General features: G+C 49.4%; 1 protein-coding gene across 1 annotated transcript in view; it reads left to right on the top strand.

Annotated features, from left to right (window-relative positions):
• The window catches only part of MDGA1 (MAM domain containing glycosylphosphatidylinositol anchor 1), a 56,263-nt gene that overhangs the window by 17,693 nt on the left and 14,386 nt on the right, over positions 1-24,184 (top strand). Inside the window, exons 2-7 of the mRNA XM_007467290.1 lie at positions 12,285-12,424; positions 16,381-16,555; positions 17,656-17,852; positions 18,611-18,743; positions 18,985-19,254; positions 21,148-21,477. Of these exons, the coding sequence (XP_007467352.1) occupies positions 12,285-12,424; positions 16,381-16,555; positions 17,656-17,852; positions 18,611-18,743; positions 18,985-19,254; positions 21,148-21,477 (1,245 nt within the window). The remainder of the gene's footprint in view (positions 1-12,284; positions 12,425-16,380; positions 16,556-17,655; positions 17,853-18,610; positions 18,744-18,984; positions 19,255-21,147; positions 21,478-24,184) is intronic.

Below are 24,184 nucleotides of genomic sequence, written 5' to 3'. Positions count from 1 at the left end.
GGAATGCTGTCTTAAAAAGGGTGGTCAGGGAAGGCCTGTCTCAGAAGAGAGCTGATGGAAGCAATGGGGTGAGCTCTGGAAATCCGGGGAAGAGCAATCCAGCAGGGGGAGCTGCAAGTGCAAAGGCCCTGAGGTGGAAGTGGGCTTGGTCTGCTTGAAGAACAGCAAACACAGCAGTGTGGCGGCAGCTGGGAGGAGGGCACATGCAGGGTGTGGCAGGCTATTGAAAAAGCTATGGCTTTGACTCAAAGTGAGAGGAGGCCCACGGTAGGGTTTTGAGAAGAGAAGGGACAGGATCTGACCTAATGTTGTGAAGGGATCCCTCTGGCTGCTTGTGGAGAATAGACTGTGCCATGCAAGGGAGGAAGCAGGGTAGAGCTCTCTGGAGGCTGCTGTAAAAATCCAGGCAGGGCACCATGGTAGTGGTTTCTAAGACCAGGTTGGTGTTTCAGGGGTCAGATGCAGGATCAGTTCCGAAGGTTGAGCTGGTGGATTGGGCATGGGATGTGGACGGAGAGAAGGCAGGGATGACTCCCAGGTTTCTGGCTGCCAGTGTGTTTTCAGTGACGGAGGGTGAGGAATGGCTCTCAGGCCTTGGGGGTGTGGCGGGGTCACTAAGTGCTGTCCTCCTGAGGTCAGTGGATGTGGACAGAGGCATAAAGTTAATCAGGCCCTTGCATCTCTGATCCCTGGTTTTTAAACCTTCAGAGGCAATCCTCCTCCTGCCTCCTGAGCTGGGGTGAAGGTCCAGCCTGGAGGAACTACACAGGGGCTGCTTTAAGAGGTTTCAAACAGTCAGGTTGTGACACCCATAATTCTACCCCCCAGATGGGTGGGATGATGCCCAGGAACCCACAGTAGCCTGGGGTGGGGGGTGGGGGGGCAGAGTGCTGCCCAGCCAGAGTGGCGGTGGTAAGCTCTGCAGAAACACTGTCCTTCTGTCCCCTGTCCTTCTGTCCTGGCGTCTAAGGCCCCACCTGCTCTTAAGCTTCAAGATTGATTTTGCTTTCAGGGTTGTTATTATTATTATCCACTTAAACAACTAAATAGGAAAAAAACGGAACCCAGTGACCATCAAACATTAACCATTCATTCTAAATTCCCTGCCCATACCTGTCAATATATTTTTACATAGCAGTAAACAGTGGTCCATTTGGCTCTCTTGGCTGACTTTATCTCCTACACACATCTCCTGGTATTGACTGAGCCCTCAGACCTGTCAGCTTAATGGCCGCAGGGCACCCCCTGCATTGATGCGCTGGAGTTTGGTCACCATTCCTCCAGTGCTGGGCATTTGGGCAGATGCCAATTTCTTCTTCTAAATAGCTCTGCCATGAATATCCTTATGTGAATTACGTTTTCCTTTTAAATTATTTCCTTGGGGCCTACTCCCCAAAGTGAGATTGCCTAATAGGTCATAGGATAGGAACAGTTTTATGGTTCTCATTTCACACTGCCGGCCCGTGCTACAAAAAGTTTGAGCCGGGCTTGTGCGCAGCCCAGCCACAATGGATTTTTATCATTTTAATTTATTTTCACTGTTTTAATAGGTGCATTATGGCCTGCTTCTTAACTTCCAGTTTTTACTTCCAGAAGCTATATTTGGGTCTTTTGAACACCTAATAATAATAAGACCTGATCTGTGCAGAACTTTATAGTTTACATGGCACTTTCTGATATGTCATCTCACTTGAGATGACATATCAAGTGAGACACGATGAGCCTAATATTATTGGCCTCTGTTTTGTATGGTGAAATGGGGGTTTAGGCAAGTTAAGCGCTGGAGTGGAACTTCTAGCCAGTTCTTGCAGGTTTGGTTGGAAAGAACTCCCACCCACTTGCCACCATCCTGTTCTTTCAGGGGGCCCAAGCCCCGCCCCCCCACCATCCTGTTCTTTCTGAGGACCCAGGTCCCCAGATGCTCATTTCAGCCCCAGTCCAGTGCCTCAGCCCCCTGTCTCCTTCGGTTCCCACAGCCAGGCCTGCGTCAGGCTGCAAGCTGTGCCCTGTGCTTCATGCCTGGGTCTCAGCTCGGGGGGGTGGGAGGAAAACACTGGGCTTTTGGGTCATAGGGCCCTTTGAGGGTTCTTTGCTTTAGCGAGGCCACTGCTCCCTCCATTCCCTGGCCCAGGGCTGGCCAAGGCTCTGCATTCTGGGTTGCGGGCCTGGACCTGGCAGTGTGTCTCTGGTCCCACCCAGGATGTGCCCCATCCCTAGTGTTGGTCACAGGTACACTGGTGCCCAGGTGACTGAGCTTCAGGCTCCAATAAACAGGGTTACTCAGGGGCCTGTCAGGCTCAACACTGGAGGCTTCAACTCTCAGACTAGGGGGAACTTCTCAGGGTGGACACAGCCTTAGATATGAGTTTGTTTGTTTGTTTGTTTGTTTTTGCAGTAGAGAGCCTCTCACTGTTGTGGCCTCTCCTGTTGCGGAGCACAGGCTCAGGACGCACAGGCTCAGGGGCCATGACTCACGGGCCTAGCCGCTCGGTAGCATGTGGGATCTTCCTGGACCGGGGCACGAACCCGTGTCCCCTGCATCGGCAGGCGGACTCTCAACCACTGCACCACCAGGGAAGCCCCGTGAGTTTGGTTTTATTCTGCTCCCTTCTAACTATGCTTCTAGAGCATCTACTAGGCAGCATGTGCTGTGATTGGTGGATTCCATTCTTATTGTATTTAACACTCTCAATAGGGAGCATTCTTATGTCCATTTTATAGGCAGGAAACTGAGGCTGTAGACTAGAGAGTTAAATGATTTGCCCAGGTCACACAGCAATTATTGCAACAATCTGAATGAGAACCGCTGTGTCTACTCCAGCCCTGCCCCTCCCATGGGCTTGGTTCAATAGGTATGCTTTGTCAGTTGGAAGCTTGGTCACCTCCAGAATTTGGCCCACTGCCAGGGTCCAGGGCCAAGTGAACTGCAGTGATGGGGTCTCCAGGACTGCAGATCTTGGTGGGGCTGCGTAGCGGGATCCCAGCAGAAAATTTTTACACGAGAAACCCTATGTCCATGGGCCCCAGAGCCCTGGGCCAGGCAGGCTCAGGTCCTGGCTTCCAGAAACCATTCTCTGCTCTGATGGGTGGTAGCCTCTCTCTCTCTCCATCATCCTGGATGTTCTCCTGGGGAGAGCTTTCCTTCCAGTGATTACCTCTTTCTGTCCACATTGATGTTCTGGTCTCTCGGGATTATGGCTCTTGGCATCCCCCCAAAGTAGACCTCTTCATTCAGTTTTACATTTTCCTCTTACAGGCCCTTGGAACAGGTTCCCAAAGGGTCCCAGGCTATATGATCAAATGGAAAGGGAAATGAAATTTATTGAGCACTTACTAGATACTAGTGATTATGCTCTGTACCAAATGTGCATTATCCCGTTTAATCCTCACAACCCAGAAGTTATTTTCACTAGAGCTGAGATGTAGTATTATCCCCATTTTACAGATGAAGAGACTGAGGCTTCGAGAAGTTAAATAACTTGCCCAAGGCCACATAATTATTAGAGGAGAGATAGAGCCCTACCTCCCGCCCCTCATACTACACCATCTGGGCAGCCCCTCAGACTTGCATTTACAGCTTCGGCTCAAGCAGTGCCCAACTTGAGGCATGTGCCTTTCTGATCTCTCTTCCCTGAGTGTCCTGCCTATAATGTTAGCACTGTCCTAGGGCACCTCATTTGTTGACAGTTTTGATCTCCCTGCCCACCAGGGAGAAAGTCCCTTTATAGTTTCCCCCAGGGGACCTCAGAGCCCCCACTTAGAGGGCTTTCTGGTGGCCTGTCCTAACATCCCTGAGTTCATTAGTTGTATGCAGATTAGACTTCCACTGGTATGCAGACAGTGAAGATTCTATGAGTAGAACCTGGCACTCTCAAAACCTGTGTGCCTTCTGATGGGGCCAGGATGTAGGTGCAGTGGTGCCAAACCTTCCCAGGGACAGGGGCACAGATGGACTGGCCACCACTTTCAGCAGTGCCAGGCTCTGCCAGAAGCATCAGGCTCTGCAAACAGTATCAGCTCCTGAAAATGGAACCAGGCCTTACACACAGCAGCAGACTCTGCGAGCCCTACCAAGCTCTGCCTCTGACTATGAGAGCAGAGCTTGTTTTCAAGCTCAATCATGGTGACAGGCTGGCAGCCTGTGCCCTGATCTTTCAGCTGTGGCTGCTTTCCACACTCAGTAACAGTGCTCTTGGACCCGGAGGTCAGAGATAGATACATACATACTCAGGTTGGGGAGAGATTTTTGAAGCCAAAGGGGAGGTCGGCTGAATGTGGATCTGGTTTTGGTAAGCAAAAAAGACTTATTGCTGAGAGCAGACTTTAATAGAGTCGGCAGCAAGGGGAGGGCAGAGGTGCTTCAGGGAGGGGGATGTGCCTGACTGCCTCTGCATTCTAGAGCCGAGGGCAGGACAACAGGTGCTCAGGAAATGTTACAGAAGGGATCCATGAATCAATGGTAAGTTAACAGGCGATTGTATGTGCCTTTGAAGGGCTGGGAGGCCAGGGAGCAAGAGGGAAGATGGAGAGAGAATCATCCTGGACCAAGGTCTAATGCTCTGAGACAGTGACCAGAGGTGCACGGGGCAGGGTGTGCTGATGCTTCCCCTCAGGATGACTGACACTAAGGAGAGGCCAGGGGAGGTGGTACTGGTGGGGGTACTGGTTCAAACTTGTTTTCCCAGCATGGAATTGGCACCTCCCCTAGACTCCAGAACTCCTGAGAAGCCACCTGGCCTTCCCCCTGGCCAGCGGCCGAAACAGAGGGCAGACTTCAGCCAGCTCTGCAGACAGGGCTGTGGGGAGGGCAGGGCGAAGCCCCACTGTGGAGAGCACAGAGAGCAGGGTTAATTTTCCCGAGAGGTACACATTTGATGGCCTGCGGTCCGCAGGAGAGGTGTGTAGCATCATCTCTGACAGAAGGAGACCCAGGAGGAGCCAGCCAAGCGCCTGCCCTGAGAGCCTCCTTTCAGACCCCGGCCGCCATTCTCTGAGCAGCTAATTAAAAGAGAAAAGCCTGTTAATATTTCAGCACTGTTAACTCTGCTAAATTATTAAGTGTCCATTTGCATTACATACACAAAAGGATCGATAAACATGTGTGTACCAGGAGCTGGGAGAATGAGGGAGTAGTTTCTAAGGATGCCACGTGGGACAGGCCCAACCAGTGACTCAGAGACTGTGTCCTGAACCTGGAGCCCTGTGTCCTCAGCACTGTGCCAGGCACTTGCAAACTGGAAATGCATGGGGCTTAGCACAAAAGTCAGAGCGTCAGATGGACTCCAAATCAGCAGCGTGTCCTTGGGCAAGTTACTTAAACTTGCTAAGCCTCAGCTTCCTTATCTGACTAATGGGAACAATAATAGGCTTGTTGTGGGCAATAAATAAGATAATAGATATAAAACACTCAATAAAACGCCGGGCGCAGAGTAATATTATTATTATGTATATATTATTATGTGATCATTATATTATGGTGATGGGAGGGAGACCTGAGACATAACTCCAGCTCACAGTAATCCCTCCTTGTTTCCTTTCTGCCTCTCAGCAGGCCTTTATAGGCATCATTCTTATCCCAGCTCTTCTAGACTATGCACTTCCCTAGTGCAGGGCCTGGGTGCCATAGCTCTCTGTACCCCCAGCACCAAGCTCAGCACGTCACACTTATAAGGATTTGTTGAATGACTATGTGATAGAAGCTAGGACCAGACCACAGATTCTGTTTCCGTATCGCCTGGCCCGGAACACTCAGTGATGCTTCCGGGAGGTGGCTAGGGTGATGGTACTTGCCCTGCCATCCAGTAACTGGGAGATAGAACCAACTTCAGGTGGGGGAGTCGGCAGCACCCCCTTCTTCTTTTCTCTCCTTGCCTTCCCACCACTCTGCTCTGTTTGGAAGTTTCCGCAGCCTGCAGACACACTTCCCCTGAAAGAGTCAGGAGGGGGAAGCAGGACACAAGATCCCACTTGGTCATGACTAACCTTTTATAATTTAGGGTGGGGAAGAAAGCTGAAGGAAAGCTGATGTGATGGGGCTTTTTTTTTTTTTTTCTGCGGTACGTGGGCCTTTCACTGTTGTGACTTCTCCCATTGAGGAGCACAGGCTCCGGACGCGCAGGCTCAGCAGCCACGGCTCATGGGCCCAGCCGCTCCGCGGCATGTGGGATCTTCCCAGACCAGGGCACGAACCCGTGTCACCTGCATCGGCAGGCGGACTCTCTACCACTGCGCCACCAGGGAAGCCCCTGTGATGGGGCTTTTAATCAAGGGTTTTCATTCCCTTTGCTGTCTGTCAGCCTCGTTTGGCTCTACATCCTACTGTTGCATCCTTGTGTACTTTGCCAGTGTCCCCCACCACCTTGGCTCGTAGCTGGGGAGAAAATTCTCTGATGGGGGACGGGGATCCTTGATGAAATTCCCCTTCTAGGTTCCAATGAGAATTCTCTTCAGAAGGCCACGGAGCAAGCTGGAATTTGCCTTAGCATGTGTCCTTGAGAGTTTGTGGCTTCCTCACTGGGCCTCCTGGGTGCTGGCAGTCCCCACCCCTACCTACGGTTTGGGGTGTACACTTTTGGAGGTAGAAAGGAGTGAGCTGATAGACCAGAAGCATCTGCCAGGAACTTGCCATTTCTGCTCAGTTGCCCTCCTTAGGATGCTGCCTCATTGTTGACATGTCTCATGCCGCTTGGTTACTCTCAACCAAGGGGCTGGGGAGGGGACTGTTACTTGACTCCACAGCCATCATACTCTGTTAAGAAAGAGCTTTATGGTCAAGTGGAAAGCACTGGATTAAACCAAGTCACATGGATGTGCTTATTGCAGGACTTTTCAGGGCCTTTAATAGTATACTCTTGTGTGCTGAGACTCTGAGAGGGAGGAGATGCAGCATCCTTATTTGGCGATGGGCTGTCTGTGAGCGTTTTATGGTGCACAGGTTTGGTAGACAGTGTTTTCCTTTTCCATGGGGTTTGTTGCTGGGAGAGTGAAATAGCAAAAGTCTCATAGGCCAGAAGCAGGGAAATTGTTCCACAATCCTTCCTATTTTCTATCCACCAACATGGCGTCAAGCAGAGATAAACAAATCCAGCAGTGCCTCTGAAATTCAAAGGGAGTGTGTTACAAATACAACCTCTGAGGCCTGCCCCTGAAGAGTCAGGGCTAGTGGTGCTGTATGGGCCTGGGAATATGCATTGCAAGCATTGCAAAGGGCTCCCCTAGTGACACAAGGCGGGGGTAGAGGAGTCCGTGGAGGGCAGTGAACTGAGTTCCAAGCTAGTGGGAAGAAAGCCTGGGTTCGAGCCCCAGCTCTACTACTGTCCTGTGTCTGTGAGTGGACAGCGTGTTCCCTTCTCCAGGCCTCAGTCTCCTTCTCTGCCAAAGGAGGCTAAATAGGACGTGCCCTTTCTGGCTCTCAGAACTGAGGCAAGGAGCTTGCAAATATACAATGGACCCCAGGAATGTATCAGGCCTCATCGTCTGTGGCAGATAAGACATCGTCCTTTCATGCGAAGGCCTTGCAGTCCCCTGGGGAGGTGGGGTTTTAAGAGGAGTGCAGGATCACTTACGGAATAATAATGCTGGCTGACATGCTTGATGGCTTACTGTGTACCAGACAGTTTTAAACACTTTACCTGAGTTTACTTATTTATTCCTCTCCACAACCCCATTTTACAAATGAGAAAACTACGGCTTAAATAACTTGCTAAAAGTCACAAGGTAACTTTCTGAAAGTTAAGTGTATAAGAGGGATGCTCAGAAAGGGCTCCATTCCATCCCTCCCCTCTGGTTTTCCGACTCCCTGCACAATCCTCAACGTGAACTCTGAACATGTTCATGAAACATCCCTAATGGTTTAGTGTCTGCTTTGAGCGGCTCCACCCCTGAGATATAGAGGGGGCCACAGAGGGTGGTCTTCTGTCCCCATCTCTTGCTCCTTTTTAATCATCTCAGGAGCTGTCATTTATTGACAGAACACATACTGTTTGGCCAGATGTTTTACATATATTGTATTCAACCCTCACACTAGCCCTGGGAGAAGGCATTATTGTTCCCATTTTACAAATGAAGAGGCTGAGGCTCAGAGAGGTTAAGTAACTTGCCCAATGTCACCCAGCTAGTGGGTAGCAGAGCCAGAAATTAGTCCCAGATTGTCTGCTCTTTCCACCTCTCTCCAGCAGATCCCTTCTCCGCCCACTGTTCCTTTTTTCGACGCCCTGCTTTAGGGTCATCTTAGCACTTAACACACTCTGAAACCATCCATTCATTTCTGTTTCCTTGTTTGCCATCCATCTCCCCCACAATGCTCTTTCAGAGCTGGTCTTTGTTTGCTTTTCATGACAGTCTCTCTAGCATCCAGTGCAGCGGCCTGCTTTTGTTGTTTGATAGACTGAATGAAGGGATTATGTCATGGTGCCTCTTGACTCAGGCCCTGGCCTGGTTGCCTTTAGAATCAGAAAATGTTGTCGCTGGTAGTGACTTCCTGGGGTGTGTAGAGTGAGAGGCGGAGGCTCAGTGGGACAGAACCCCTTTGGGGGTCTGTGACTTGGTGGGATCTCTGATGGTTTAGGGTCAGAAAGCAGTTCCAGCCATTCCAGAGGTGAGCAGAGTGGGGGAGGCTGACTCATGTTAATGAAACTCAGTGGGGGTGATGGGCAAATTGGAATGTCTATGCCAAGGGGGTCTGAGTGCTTTGCAATTAGGCAGCACTTGCACCAGAAGGAAAATCTGAACCGGGAAGAAGTCAGCCATGGGAAGTGGCTCATCAAGAAGGACTCAGAGTAAAGGGAGTGGGTAATTGTAATGGTTAGTGTCAACTGAGGAAGCTGGATAACGTCAACAGACAATGTCATCAAAGTGGGGGTGGATGCTCTTTTTTTTTTTTTTTATCTAATTGAAGTGTAAAGTGATAGTAAAATCTTAAGCAAATACCTTGATGCATTTTTACATGTACATCCACCCATGTAACAGCCGCTCAGATTAAGACTATGAACATTTCCATCTCACTAGATGGGATCCCATCTCCTCCCTAGAAACTTCTCTGGTGCCCTTCCCAGTAAATAATTGCCCACCTCCACCCAAGGGCAACCACTGTTTAGATCTCTGTTACTATAAGGTTGGTTTTTCCAGTCTCGAATTTCAAATACATGAAATCATACACTATTTCCTCTTTTATGTCTGAGCTCTTTCACTCAAATTGTGCTGTGAGATTCAACAGGGTTGTTGTGTCTATCTGTAGCTCTTTTTTTCACTTCTGTGTAATATTCCATTGTATGAATATGCCAGAATTTATTCATCCTTGCTGCTCTTGATGGACATGTGGGTTGTTTCTTGTTTTTAGCTATAATGAATAAAGCTGCTATGAATATTCTTGGACCTATTGTTTGGTTGTCATAGCACTAATTTCTATTGGGTACATACCCAGGAGTGGAATTCCTGCATCATGGGGTGTACACTTGTTTAGCCTGAGTAGGTGCTGCCAAAATCTCTTCCAAAGTGGTTCTACTATTTTAGAGTTGGATAGTCTTAGGAGTTAATGTCATTAAAGGGCGTTAGATAATCTTAATGATGTCATCACCCATGATGCCAGCTCATAGCCCAATGTCCAATGAGGAAGAGCACCTGTCAGGTGGCCAGAGGCCTTGTGTCTGCTGGCCAGGCCCCATCTTTTCTGGCTTGGGCTGGCCAGGCCCTGAGAAAGTCCAGCTCTCCAGCTCTTTTTCAGTATTCCTTATCAGTCACCAAAGTGTCTATTATTACAACACTGCCTGGCTACGGGCAAGCCACAGTGTCCAAGATTACAGCTTATCTTCCATTGGAGCCTGTTAAATCAATGTCTTCCTTGTTGAGAGGCACCCCAGGCCTCTTGAAGACATCCATGCAGCCTTCTGGGCTTATCAACAACTGGCACACACATCACACATTGGTGGGTTTTTTCCTGAGGACCTTGGCCACAGATGGCTATCTTTTCCAAAGCATTTTCATTGCAGGGGGTGATAGTTTCAGACCCATTCCCTAGATTCCAGGGTGCATCTTATACAGGGACCACGTGCTGTTTATAAAATTCATAGAAAGTATGAGTTGAAAAAAGACCTCAGAAGTCATCTAATATACTCCCCTCCTATAGGTGGGGAAACTGAGGCCCATGAGGTTTGACTTGCCCAGGGTCACACAGCTTGTCTCCTGACAACTAGCCTAGGTTCATTCCTCCATGGCAGCCAGACTGGACACTCAAACTCTGGGTTGGTAGCAGCTGCCACTGTTTGCAGAACTTGCTGCTGTTTGCAGAGACTCTCATGGTTAAACACAGCCTACATCACCCCCAGATGGCTGCCCCACAAACTTCTTGATGTGTGGCCGGGCTGCCTCTGTGGACCCACCTCTGTAATGAGTTCATGACTGTCCCATCAGTGTTGGTTGGAAAGACACTGTTAAGGTGCTATTTGTGGCAACAGGAGAACACATCAGAGTTCTACTAAGCACTTCTCATTTATCCTGTGTGATGATCACATCCACCCTTGTGAGTTCTCAGGGTTGGTAGCATTCTCTCCATCTTAGAGATGAGAAAATGAAGGTCCAAAAATCACTAGTGTTTTACCCCGGGTAATATGGGATATAAGACTGCCCTGTCAACCTGCAGGAAGCACCCCTGTTTTCTGAGGGCTGGTTCAAAAGCTGCCTCTTCCATAGAGCCTTCTGTGATTCTTTCTCCAGCAGACAGTGATGTCTGTCTCCTCTCACCTCCTCTTTACCTTTCTTACAATGCTTAGCAACTTCACCATGGCATATTCCTATAAATTCATTCATTCAGTGTTCACTGAGTACCTGCTATATTCAAGGCTTTGCGCTGGGGATACCAAGGTGTGAAGCTCATGGTCTGGTAGGCAGAAAGATAAGAATGCTGAATTTGGTAGACACGCAGATTGATGCTTTGCTGTCGCACTGGAAAAGTGATGGATACAGCAGGAGGGAGGATGTAGGTCAATCATGGAATGCTTCCCGGAGGAAATTACACATTTTATGAACAGGTTTTATCTCACCTCCCTGCACCTCTTTAGGGCAAGGACTCAGTTTTCACCCCCTTGTGTCCCTCGTGCCCTGGATTAGCTCTCCTGCCTCCACTCCCTCCACCTTCATATGTGAGCAGACAGGTTTGAAATTGGGGGCCTTGCCCTCCTTCCCAGAGCCCAAGTACTGGTGGGCTGGGGGCTGGTTTGCCTTCAGGACAGTGGGGCTAAGACACTGAAGGAGGGCTCTGAACTTTTCTGGTTCAATCATTTTCCCTTTGGGTCCCCCAGCCATATCTAAGCTCTGGTCCCCCAGCCCTGGCCAGATCCCAGCCCTGACCACTGTGAGAGAGGTTAGGGAGGATCCAAAGTCTTGTGAGAGCTTCCAGGCCCCCGGTGAGAACTTCTCTCCCTTGGAGAGGAGGCTGGCATAGGTTCAGAGAGCAATGAGGGAAAAGTAACAGGCATTTGGGTGAGGGGAATGTGCAGTCCCTGGGGCTGGGGGCTATCTTAGTTAGGTTTGCTGAAGGTTGAGCCTTGGATGGTTGGTGGCAGTGAGTTCAGGCAAGTGATTTGCTGAGAAAGTGCTCTAAGGACCAACTGAAAGGGGACAAGGGAAACAGCCAGGTGAAAATGTGATTTAGTTGACTTAGTCTCAGCCTGTTCCCTGGGGTGGGGGTAGGGGGCCTCTGGAGCATGAACAGAACCGCGGTCACCCCAGCTTGAGGCAAGGTGGCTGGGCTTTTGCATCATGTCCACCAGTCATTGGGGTGTGTATGTACTGGGGAAGGGATGACCTCCTATAGGCATGTCTGGTCCAGGCAGCTCCCACTGGTTGAGTGCAATTCCCTGGGGCAGGTGAGCTCTGCGTGCCTAGCAGCTAACACAGCAGCTGGGAACGGAGGCACCTGCCAGATACAGGGAGCTGGGCAGAGCACCAGCAGCCTGCACGACAGCGGGCTGCTAAGACATGATGCTCACTGGGTGATAACCACTCTGTACAGATTACAAAGCCCCCTCACAGTCCTCAGCTCATTGAAGAGCACAGATCTCTTGCAAGGGCCGTGGGATGGGGAGGAATTGCCCCTGTCCTGAGTCCCTGGCCCTTCTGGTATGGACCGGGGCCCTAGGAGGATTCTTTCCTGAGTTCGATGGGATCAGGCCTCTGAGGGATGTCATAGAGAAGTCTGGGCTGCCCCCTCCCTCGACACACTCAGGAGGGAGCCTTAGACTCCCTATGGCCTCGGTGCCTCCTGTCTAAACCTCCCCATCTCCCGCCAGCTCCAGCCCAGGCTCAGATCGTGCACGCGGGCCAGGCGTGTGTGGTGAAAGAGGACAACATCAGTGAGCGCGTCTACACCATCCGGGAGGGGGACACCTTGGTGCTGCAGTGCCTTGTCACCGGGCACCCTCGGCCCCAGGTAAGCCCCTGGCCTGGCTTGAGCAGGCCCCTCCTGACCCACCCCACTCTGGGATCAGAAGAGGCAGTGGGAGCTGTGACTAGAGACAGACAGCAGCAAGTCAGCGGAAGACAGGAGCCTGGGGCTGGGGAAATAGCTGGAAAATAAACCCTGTGGGGAAGGGCTAGAGGCTGTGGGCTTACTCACCTGGAAATATTGATGACTGAGGGCAAAAACTGAATGTCAGTTGTTCAGTTCCACTCCATTCCCTGTATCTGTTGAGCAGACGCTCTCTCAGATATATACCTTCAACTACTGTTGGAAGGCAGACCACATGCCAAGCACTATGCTCGTTACTTTCTCCAGTGTTTTCTCTTTGGAGCCTCGCAACCGTGCTGTGAGGAAGGCATCAGGGCCTCCATTTTAAGCTGAGGAAATCGAGGTTCAGAGAGGTTGGGTAAACTCCCAAGGTCCCCAGCTCTTGTGAGGGTGGGAGCAGAATTCGAATCCAGAACCAGCATTCTCTGTAGCTTGGTACACTTCCTCCTACTTCAGGAGGCTTCCAGTAGGCAAGCCCCACACTTTTGACATTAAGAGACTCAAAGCTATTAGAAAGTAACAGAAGATGCATATCTGGAAAATCTGGGTGAATTTTGTCCCAGACTAAGTGTTTGGTTCAGGCAGGAAGTATTGGCTGGTTATCACTGAGAGCTGACAGGTGGAGGCAGGAGGATGGGCTGGAGGGATGGGTAAAATTTGCTGGCGAGCTGCGGTGACCTTTAAAAGCAACAGAAAATGTTTTGATTGGATCCTAGGAAGCACAGTGATTGCAAAATCCTTTTTTGCGGGGACAATTTTGGGAACAGGGACAGCTTTAGTAGATTTGGTCTTGAGACAAGCGGATGGATAAGAAAACTCCTAAAGACTTTTTCAAACTGAAACTATCATCACCACTTCCTCCTTCTTAGCGGTTGTTTTGTGGAAAAGTGTAAACAATGCTGCCAGTCTTCAGCTTGGTGTTTGCATAGGTGTGACTTTAGGCATGATGCTCCCTAAAGCCAGGGAGGCAGCTGGGCCACCTCTCCCTCAGGCTGCACTGGCCATCTGTGTGTGTCCCCTTGTGCATCACATGTAGGAGTCATTTGTGGCTGTGGCTGTGAGTCCATGCACCCATTTTCTATTTCCATTTGTAGTTTCATTATTCTTCCTGCTGCCTAGGCTCAAACCCCTGGGCTCGTATTTGACTCAGCCGCGTATCATTCCCCACACCTAGCCAGGCTCTGAGGCCTTTCTTTTTACGTCTCTTGCATGGGTCTCCTTCTATTCCTCATTACCCCTTGAGGTCAGACCTTTAGTCTTGTCCCTTGGACCACTGCAGTAGACTCTAACTGGCCTCCCATTCTCCTACATCTCCCCCTCCAATCCATTCCTGCACCCTTCTCCCAGAATCATCATCCTTAGACCTGCTACATTATGTCACTCCCCTGCTCAGAAACCTTCGATGACTCCACATTACCTACCAGACCCAGTTCAGGCTCATAGGGGTGGAACTAAAGAACCCCCCCCCCACAATCCAGCCCCCACCTGCCTGTCCTGTCTGATCTCCCACGGCCATCCTCCTTACACCCCGTCTTCAGTGAACCTGTCCAAATACACCCTGTTCATTCTTGCTTTAGCCACTGCTCTTTGCCTGTCCTGAAATGCCTTCTAGTGCCTTTTGCTCATTTCATTACAATAAATATTTATTGAGCACCTGCTATGTGCCAAGTACTGTGATGGGTCCTGAGGATACAGCTGCAGTTCCTGTTGTCATGGAGCATCCAGTCTAGGGGTGGAGCAAGGATCATCTCATAGCCCAGTTTGTTGTCAGATGGAAGAATGAGTGGGCATGCAATTCCCTACTCCAAACTAATAGCAAGAGAGAGGGACTCTCTATGGTTAAAATGAAGAAGAAATCTATAGCGATGGTAGTGAGCAAAAGCTGAAGAAACTGGTACTTGGAGGGACTTAACTGCATACTCACCTCAGGGGTAGTAATATTAATACACACATGGGGGGTATGAGCTGAGGCCACAGGCCCATCTATGACTGGAGCTAGAACTGGACTTCTTACCTAAAGCTGGAAGCTTGATAAGAGTGATACCACCTATGAATGGGGACCAGAAGATCTCTGCCCCATAGCCCAGAGTCACAGCAGGGAGCAGACTTTCTGCTTCAGGGTGTGGGTGCAAACAGAGTCACCTATGAGGGAATAAGCCTAATCCAGTCTGTGTCTTGCACTATCCAAGTGGTGAGGAGACCTTAAGCTGAGAAACTAATATAAAAACTGGGACTTCCCTGATGGTCCAGTGGTTAAGACTCTGTGCTTCCAATGCAGTGGGTATGGGTTCGATCCCTGGTCAGGGAACTAAGATCCCACATGCCGCAGGGCATGGCCGAAAGAAACTAAAGCTGGTTGAAACCTGTCAATGCATATATCTTGGGCATAGGCAACCATAAAGCTACACCACAGACAGGCCTGTCAGTGCCCCAAGTGGGAGTTCTGAGGAAGATAATTCCTACTGAATACAAGCCCATGGGGTGAAATTTTAAAGCATATCTAAAAATACAGTGCCAGGAGAGCCAGTCCATAGACCCAAATAATTGAACAATTCACATCTGAGAAAACAGAGATGATAGAGCAATATGAAAGGATCTTTAAAATAAACGTGTTTAAAATGTTTAAAGAGATAATGGAAGGAATAGAATCTATAAGACGGGAGATTATAAAACCTGATCAGTTAAGATATGGAAAAAAGCAAATAGAAATCCTAGAAACAAAAAATAATATAGTCTTTAGAAAAATTTGGCCTCAATACCGTAGAAGTAGCTAAAGATGAAACTGGTGAATTGGATAATAGATCCAAGGAAATCAGCTACGATGCAGTCTGGAGCGGACAAAGGGATGGAAAATGTGAAAAGGAAGTTGGGAGACGTGGAGGATAGAATGAGAAGCTGTAACAAATTTAGGCATTCTACAAGGACTAGAGAAAACTTAGAAGAGGCAACATTTAAAGAGATAAAGCCTGAGAATTTTGTAGAATTGAAGAATGGTATGAACTCTCAGATGGATAAGCCAAGTCCTAAGCATTTGTAAACAAACCCCATCTAGATAAATCATGGTAAAACTGCAAAATGTCAAGTACGAAAAGGAGAAACATTTTCATGGTCTTGTTCTTTTTCCAAAGCACCCTCTGATCTACGTCTGAATGTCCTGAAACTGCATGTAGCCTTCCCCAAGTTTTGTAACCCCTGGGTCCATGAGAGTTGAGTTGAGGGTGGTGAGGAGATGAGAACAGCAGTGGCACACCATCACTCCTGCCAAATTCTATTGGTCACACAGACCATCCCTGGTACAAAATGGGAGGAAAGTACAGAAAGGTGTGAATACCAGGAGGTGGGGACCTTGCGGGGGCCATGGTGGAGGCTGGCTATCACATAGACCTCTTTCACAGATGAGAAATCTGAAGCTAGGAGATGAGTAACCTACCCAAGGCCACTAAGCTAATAAGTGGAATAACAAAAATTTAATCAAATTCTTACTTTTCCAGGAATGAATTATATACTCATTTAGTCTTCTCAGTAAGCCTAGGAAGAGAGTAATATTTCCATTTTACACACGCGGAAAGGAAGGCAGGAGAGGTTGGGTAACTTGCCTGCAAATCCATGATGCTAACAACTGCACATACTACCTTTTTAAAAGCCTCCTCCACCTGACCCCAGATTCCCCAGACTCTTCACTGAGAGGTCCTACCTCCAGCGTGCATTCCCACGAGGCTGTTTGGGTTAGTTTCACAGGCCTGTGTATGCCTTATGTGCACTCGTGGAAAAGTATGGGGGCGGGCGGGTGGGCGGGGAGCCCCCTCCCCTTCCCCCTCCCTTTCCCCCTCCCCCTCCCCCTCTGTGCGGTCTGACTCTGCCCTGCCTGGCTGGCCCAGGTGCGTTGGACCAAGACCGCGGGCAGTGCGTCGGACAAGTTCCAGGAGACATCGGTGTTCAATGAGACACTGCGCATCGAGCGCATCGCGCGCACGCAGGGCGGCCGCTACTACTGCAAGGCCGAGAATGGCGTGGGCGTGCCTGCCATCAAGTCCATCCGGGTGGACGTGCAGTGTAAGTCGGGTCTGCCTCTTAGTACCCGGGCCAGGGGCCTGCTTCTGGGGTCTCATGCTGGGAAGGAGGAGTGGGGAGAAGGGTGGAGAAGTGGCACCTCCGTGGAGAACAACTGTGGAGACTTTCTCTTTTCCGGGATAGAGAAGGGCATCCCTGATGTTCCTTTGATGTGCACTACCTTATACCATTCACCCATCTCTATCTTTAATCCCATATGAACCTTGCAGCATCCCTGAAAAGTGGTCAGGGAGGGCAGGACAGGTTGGATTATACCCATTCTACAGATAAAGAAGCTGAGACCAAAGGTTTGTGACTTGCTCACTGCATAGGTCTCTTCTCATTATGGTCCAGTGTCCTTCCCACAGTACCTCATGTCTCTGCTTTTGTCCCAGGGCAGCTCTGAAACTTCCCTATCCCAACACCTGCAGGACCAGGCACCCCTCAGTCCTTGCTACAGGTTGAATGGGAAGCCTCAGTCCCTGCCTGCCCTCCATGGATATTCCCTTGACCACTCAGAGGCTATCTCCCTTCTTGCCATCCGCCTCTGTGCCATCCAGGCTGACCTAGGTACCCAGAAGCTGTGGGGCCAGGCCCAAAGGTCTCTCTGCCACCATCTTAATATCTACAATGAACCTATCCATTAAATACACCCCCCTGCCCCAAGTGGGACCTGATAGAGGTGTGGAACCCCAGGCCCTCTCTTCTGTCCCCCTTCAGCCACCCAGGGGCCTGACAACCCCTGGGGCTGAGGGTTGTTTCTCAAGTTATTGCAGCTGGAAGGGTCTGGCAGGCATGGCCTGATTTCCAGTGTGCAGCTGCTTCCTCCATCCCATGATAGGAGGGTGAAGATAGACACACACATCCCCCCACCCTCCCCACCCCCCAGCCAATTCAGGTCCCTGGGGAGGGACTGCTGAGAAGCCAACACATCCAGTCCCCTGCCTCTGACAGGTTGCTCAAGCTTGCAGGGCTGGGAGAGCATCTTGCTCTCTGGAAGCATCCCATGAGGGTAGCTTAACTTTCCCTGAGAGCTGCCAGGGGCCCAAGCCCTCCACCTAGGGGATCACGCATCTGACTCCACTGGGACTGTGCCCTTGCAGACCTGGACGAGCCAGTGCTGACAGTACACCAGACAGTGAGCGATGTTCGAGGCAACTTCTACCAGGAGAAGACGGTGTTCCTGCGCTGTACGGTCAACTCCAACCCACCTGCCCGCTTCATCTGGAAGCGGGGCTTGGACACCTTGTCTCACAGCCAGGACAATGGGGTCGACATCTATGAGCCCCTCTACACCCAGGTCAGGATGGGCGGCAGCTGGCTTTGTCTCCTCATGGCTCACCCCACATTCTTCCTCCTGCACCCCACAAGGGAGGGGGCCAGGGGGGGCTGAAGCCTCACCATCTGGAGTTCCAGGGACTGCCCTGACTCCAACAAGTTTCTTCTGACATCAGAAGCAAGCATTCTGATTGGGCTTCAGAACACCTGGGGCAGACAGAATTGAGACAGAAAGGTCAGGGAGCAGTGGTGAGGACAGGAGAGTCCTCAAGGCAACATGTCCTCTAAGAACTTTGCCAGTTAGGAAAGGCACCTCCTGGGGTAGACAAGTCATCCCTGCCTGTTGCTGGCTGTCAGGGTCTTTGGAACAACGGGCAGGAACAGCAGGAGTTGGGGTAGAAAGATGAGTCACTTCCCATGGCTCTCCTGCAGTCCTAGGAGATAGTGATGAAGCCATCCTGCAAGAGAGAGTTTTCAGAGGCAGCTTTCCTAGGTGGCTGTCAGAACTCCACATGTAGCCATGGCCTGTAGGGCCAGCCCTATATTTGTATGGGTTGTAAGACAGAGCAGGATTCCCTCGTTACCCTTCCATTTCCTAGAATGGGGAAACTGAGGCCTGGTGTGTACCAGGACACCCTCAGACCCATGGAAGCCCAGGGTATGGGGAGTGTGCCATCCACCCCAGGCTCAGTCCTGAATAGGAATTTGCTTTAGCCTCTGGTGCTTGGTGAATGTGTGTGAGACCCAAGCAGGCCCCTCACCCCAGTGGTCACTGCCCAGGGGGAGACCAAGGTCCTGAAGCTGAAGAACCTGCGGCCCCAGGACTATGCCAGCTACACCTGCCAGGTGTCTGTACGCAACGTGTGTGGCATCCCGGACAAGGCCGTCACCTTCTGGCTCACCAACACCACGGGTACAGGCACTTCCCCGCCCATCCCCTTGCCCACCTGGGCTGAGTCCTCAACCAGGAGGTGGTGCCCACCTCATGCAAGACTCCAAGCACATCACCACGAGTGTTTCCCCTCCTCCCTCCTGCCTGCTCCTTCCCTTCTCCCCCTGCAGGACTTCCCCAGCCTCCATTCCCTCCCTGATTCTCCTCCCCCACATCCGGCCCTGCCTCATGGTCCCCTAAGACCCCATTCTTGTCCTCCTAGCACCACCAGCCCTGAAGCTGTCTGTGAACGAAACTCTGGTGGTGAACCCTGGGGAGAATGTGACGGTACAGTGTCTGCTGACAGGCGGTGATCCTCTGCCCCAGCTGCAGTGGTCCCATGGACCAGGTCCACTGCCCCTGGGTGCCCTGGCCCAGGGTGGCACCCTCAGCATCCCTTCAGTGCAGGCCCGAGACTCTGGCTACTACAACTGCACAGCCACCAACAATGTGGGCAACCCTGCCAAGAAGACTGTCAACCTCCTGGTGCGATGTACGTGGCTCCGGAGGGGTGGAAGGAAACTTGGGAAGCAGACAGGGTCCCTGTACCTTGGGAACTGAAATGGGAAAGGGGCCTGTCTGCTTCTCCTTGGTAGGGGAGGTAGGCTGAGAACGCAGGTTCCAGGCACTTTGATTTCCCTGCAATTCAGGTGTCTGCCAGCAGATGGCAGGACTAAAATTTGCATAAAGTTTTATTTACAGTTTACAATCAATACATTTTCAGATATAACCTCAACAACCCAAGAAGTAGGAAGGGCTGGTGGTGATTACCTAGATTTTTTTAGATTGGGAAACTGAGGCTGCAAAAAGCTAAATGTGGACATTCCAGACTCTAAGAGAAAGTTCCTGACTTTCTCCCTGTACAATGGTTTCTACATGATTAATAGAATTAAAGTGAAAACAACAAACATTTCCACATACCTCATAAGTAAATCTTTATTAGCAAAGCATTTCAGTGAGTATAAAGATAATTACTAAATGTAAAAATGATTAAAACTTGGAGCACAATATAAAGAAGTACAAATACTTTCCTAACTAAATTTCAGCCTCAGTAATTATCATTAGCTGCTCGATAAGATCTTGATTTTGCTACTCTGCTTTAAGGAGGAAACTATAAATTCTTCTGCTTGTGCAGCTTTAGGTGGTTGTTTTAAAATTTATTAAAAAAAATTTTTTTTTAAAGATCCAGGCTTGTTTCCAGCTCTTTAGCACTTGAAAGTAAGATGCAGCTTCTGTCACATTCAACTGAGCATCTTCTGATGAACACTCTTCTTTGTTCATCTGTCACTGACCAGTCTCTCCCTGACTCTCCTCACCAAGAGAAGCTAGCTCTCTATGACTTTTTACTTAATTCTGATTAAGTAGTGAGAAAGATAATAGTCAAACTGTGTTTATCTAATGACTACTGTTTCCTTTGATGGTACTTTTCCCATCAGAAGATTGTTCTTCCCCACCTGATCCATATGCCCTTTAAAACCTGATAAGATTGCCATTTTCATCAAATACTTGTGGTCACCTCTCGGGGTGACATACAGCCTGCTTCACTCAGCCCAGTCCTGATTTATGGCTGTTGTAGCAGAGTCCTTTCCAATGAGCACCTAATATTAAGGATTCTGTCTAACTCTTGGCATACGTAAAACAATTTTTGGAATTTTAAAGGAGGCCAGACCATTTTCTTTCTAAACTCTGTATTTTTATGTAATTGCATGTAAAATGATTGTATTGGTCTTTTTTTTTTTTTATGACACAAATTTGTTGCAAAGAGCTAAGCAGCACAAAAGGGCAAGTTGAAAATTTCCCCTCAATTTCCCTCAGTCCCATTCTCTAGATAGAACCAGTGTTACATTCTGGTGCCTCTTTCCAAAATTTGTATTTTGTATATTCTGGGTTTAAAACAACAATAAAAATAAAGCAGCATAGTAGTTAAGAGCACAGGCTCTGAGTGTGAATTCAAGATTGGCTATTTACCAATACTTCTTTGAGCAAGTGAATTAAACTGTCTGAGCCTCATTTCCCTCCTTTGTAAAACAGGGAAAATAAAATGCCTCCCTCAAAGACTGTGGGATGGGCTAAAGGAGGAAACCCACATACAGTGCTCAGAACAGGGCCTCTCATAGTGTATGTCTGGTCAACAGTGGCTGTATTGATTACTAAACCCACTTTTCTACAGCGAGCTTTTTTTTTTAACTTTTGGAAACACATCTGAGAGAGGAGAACAATTTCCAAGCAGAAAAAGCGATGGTTTCTCCTGGGAGTGGGATCGTAGCCCCCAAACTCCAGGAAGGCCAGTTGGAGGGTAGAAGCTGCATCTGGATGGGGGTGGTGAGACAGGAAACCCTGGCTTTGGGCCAGCTCCAGCCACCTTTCCCTCCCCATCCACCCATAGCCATGAAGAATGCCACATTCCAGATCACCCCAGATGTGATCAAAGAGAGCGAGAACATACAGCTGGGCCAGGACCTGAAGCTGTCATGCCATGTGGATGCAGTGCCCCAGGAGAAGGTGACCTACCAGTGGTTCAAGAATGGCAAGCCAGCACGCATGTCCAAGAGGCTGCTGGTGACTCGCAATGACCCTGAGTTGCCCGCTGTCACCAGCAGCCTAGAGCTCATTGACCTACACTTCAGCGACTACGGCACCTATCTGTGTGTGGCTTCCTTCCCAGGAGCACCTGTGCCCGACCTGAGCGTCGAGGTCAACATCTCCTCTGAGACAGGTGGGCAGCTGGAGGGGGGGCAACAGGGAGGTATGAGGGGCAACAGGGAGGTATGAGGGGCAACAGGGAGGTATGAGGGGGCTGGAGAGACCCACAGAGGGGAGGTGGGGGCAGCAGCTTGGGAAAGGGAGGCCACAGTGAGGAGGATACCATTTGTTCATGCCATATGCATTTATTAAACACCTGTTATATGCCAGGCATTATGCTAGGCACTGGAGTAAAGTGGTGGGCAAAACAGGCCACATTGAACTTAGTAGCAAATGTTTTTCAGATCATCCCACAAATAAATGTATCACTGCAAACTGTGATGCATGAGAGTCAGAAAAGTTTCCTAAGATAGCAGGTTTGATCTGAGATCTGAGGGAGGGGCAGGATTTTAGTAGGCAAAGGAGAGCAAAGGGAGGGTGGAAGAGAAAAGCAGGCCAAGGAATCAGCATGTGCAAAGGCACCGAGGCAGGAAAGTACATGGAGCGTTTGGCGCACTGAAAGAAGGAGAGTGTGGCTGGGAGAACAGAGTGAGATGAGAGTGGAGAGGTTGGCAGGGGCCAGATTTTGCAGAGCATTTGGGTCTTTATTCCAATAATAATAAATAACGATAATGAAATAATGGCCAACATTTACTGAGTGTTTACTATGTGTTCTGATGATTTTATATTTATCTCATTCACCTCCATGATTTACTTTATGGGGTAGATGGTTCACCTTCAGTTTTTAGAGATGAGGAAACTTAGGCTAAGAGAGTTTAAGAATCTTACCTAAGGTTACACATCAATAAGTGGTGGAGCTGGGATTCAAACCCAGGCAACCAGACTTCAGAACCTGCTCTCAGCCACCCCTGAAGGGTTTACACTTTGAAAATTACAAGAGTTTGGAGGGAGTGACTTTGGAGAAGGTCTCTGGAATCTCATCTCCAGCCCCCAGTACCTTGCACTGAGTTGCTGGCTGACTTTGGCTAAGCCTCTTCAACTCTCTGGGCCTCAGTCTCTCCTCTATGAGACATTGAACCAGATGGCCTTGGAAGCTCTTCCCATCCTGACATCTGAACAGGGAGAGAGGCCAGGTGTAGCTGGAGGTGTCAGGAAAGGCTTCCAGAAGGAGACAGACCTGAGCTGGGCTTTGGGAGTGGACTAGGCCTCCACAGATTCCACAAATCCATTTTGCAAATCACAGAGCCATGTCTGGGGTGAGGAGCTGGGGACTCAGACATGAATGCCACAGCCCCATCATCAGAGCTCACTGCCTAGACAGAGAGATAGACTTGTTGCAGAAGGGTCAGGCAAGGTGGAGGAAAAGGAAGGACAAACCTTAGATAAGACTCAGGAGCTAAAGGTGGGGTCTGCAGAGCATCTGGGGGCACAAGAGGAGTACCAGGCTGCCCGGGGTCATCAGGGAAGGCTTCTTAGAGGAGCCATTTTCCATGTGAGCATTTGCCCATGCTCAAGCCCATGAGAGGAGGGACAGGGAGCCCCCAAGGTGTATAAGACTTGCTGTGTCCAGGAAGTATATTCCTTACAAGTGAATCCCACAGTGGGAACACAGGATGGGAAAGGAAGATGAGGCTGGGGGTTGACAGAAGCCAGAGCACAAGGGCCTTGTTAGAAGAGCCAAGGAGTTTGAGCTTTAACCTGAGGGCAGTATGGCCTCAAAATGGGACAGCCCTTTATCTTGTGGGGGCAAAGAAGGGTTGGGATCTGGGGTGTTTTAGAAACAGGGAAATCAATGGGGTACAGGGCCATTTTCCTTCATTTCATTCGTCAGCTTGATGCCTAGGACAAAGAAGCTTTTTAAGGACCTGTAGAGACAGTTTAGAATTGGAAAAATAAATTAAAATTAACTGGCTCCAAAATACAAAGGGAAAACTGCAGAATTAAAGCCAATAAATGTATAAATGTTTACAGAGTATAAATTATGCTAACTAGATAACTGGACTTCAGCTTGCCTTGTAGAGTTATTTACGATTTATATGTAATGTAGACATTTAATTTGTTTGATGTGATATGGGATGGGACCCATGGAAGTCTTTAAAAGACCCTTAATTTGGGCAATGCGTTGGGTTGGATTAGGTTTGGCTGTGAATAACAGAAAAAAAACCTAAATAATGGTGCCTTTAAATGAGCTAGATGTGTATTTCTTCTTTATGTAAAAGTGAGCAGTCCAGGCTGGAATAGTGGCTCTGCTCCACCAAATCCTCAGAGCCCCAGGCTCCATCTTGTCTTGCTTTTCTGTTATCTTTAGCATGTGCCCCCTCGTCCATGATGGCAGTGCCAGCTGCAGCCATCAGTCTGCATTCCAGCCTGCAGGGAGGAAGAGAGGCACTGCCTCTCCCCTTTAAAGACTCGCACCACCTTGGCCAGGATTTAGTCACGTGACCAGAGCTAGCCATAAGGCAGGCTGGGAAATACAGTCTTTATTCTGGCTGTGTGTCCTGCTAAAGCCCAGATATTCTTTCACTTTTGAAGAAAGGGTAAGGATGTTGGGGGACAGACTACCAACCTGTGATAACACTCCAGAAAGAGAAGATGGAGGCTTTCACTAGAGCAGGGCCAGTAGGCAGGAAGGAAGGGATTGAGGGAGAAGATATTTAGCAGAACTATTTAAAAAGTGGAACCCCCCCAAATAAATAAATAAAGGGTGGAATCCCCCAAACTTAGTAATGTTGAGCATAAGGGGATAGAAAGAATTGGCCTGGACGACTCCAACACTCTTT

Source organism: Lipotes vexillifer, unplaced genomic scaffold, assembly GCF_000442215.2.
Source record: "Lipotes vexillifer unplaced genomic scaffold, Lipotes_vexillifer_v1.1 scaffold528, whole genome shotgun sequence".
In the NCBI taxonomy this organism is placed as follows: domain Eukaryota; kingdom Metazoa; phylum Chordata; class Mammalia; order Artiodactyla; family Lipotidae; genus Lipotes; species Lipotes vexillifer.
Note: the sequence above shows the minus strand (reverse complement) of the source record. Positions and strands in the feature narration are given on the sequence as shown.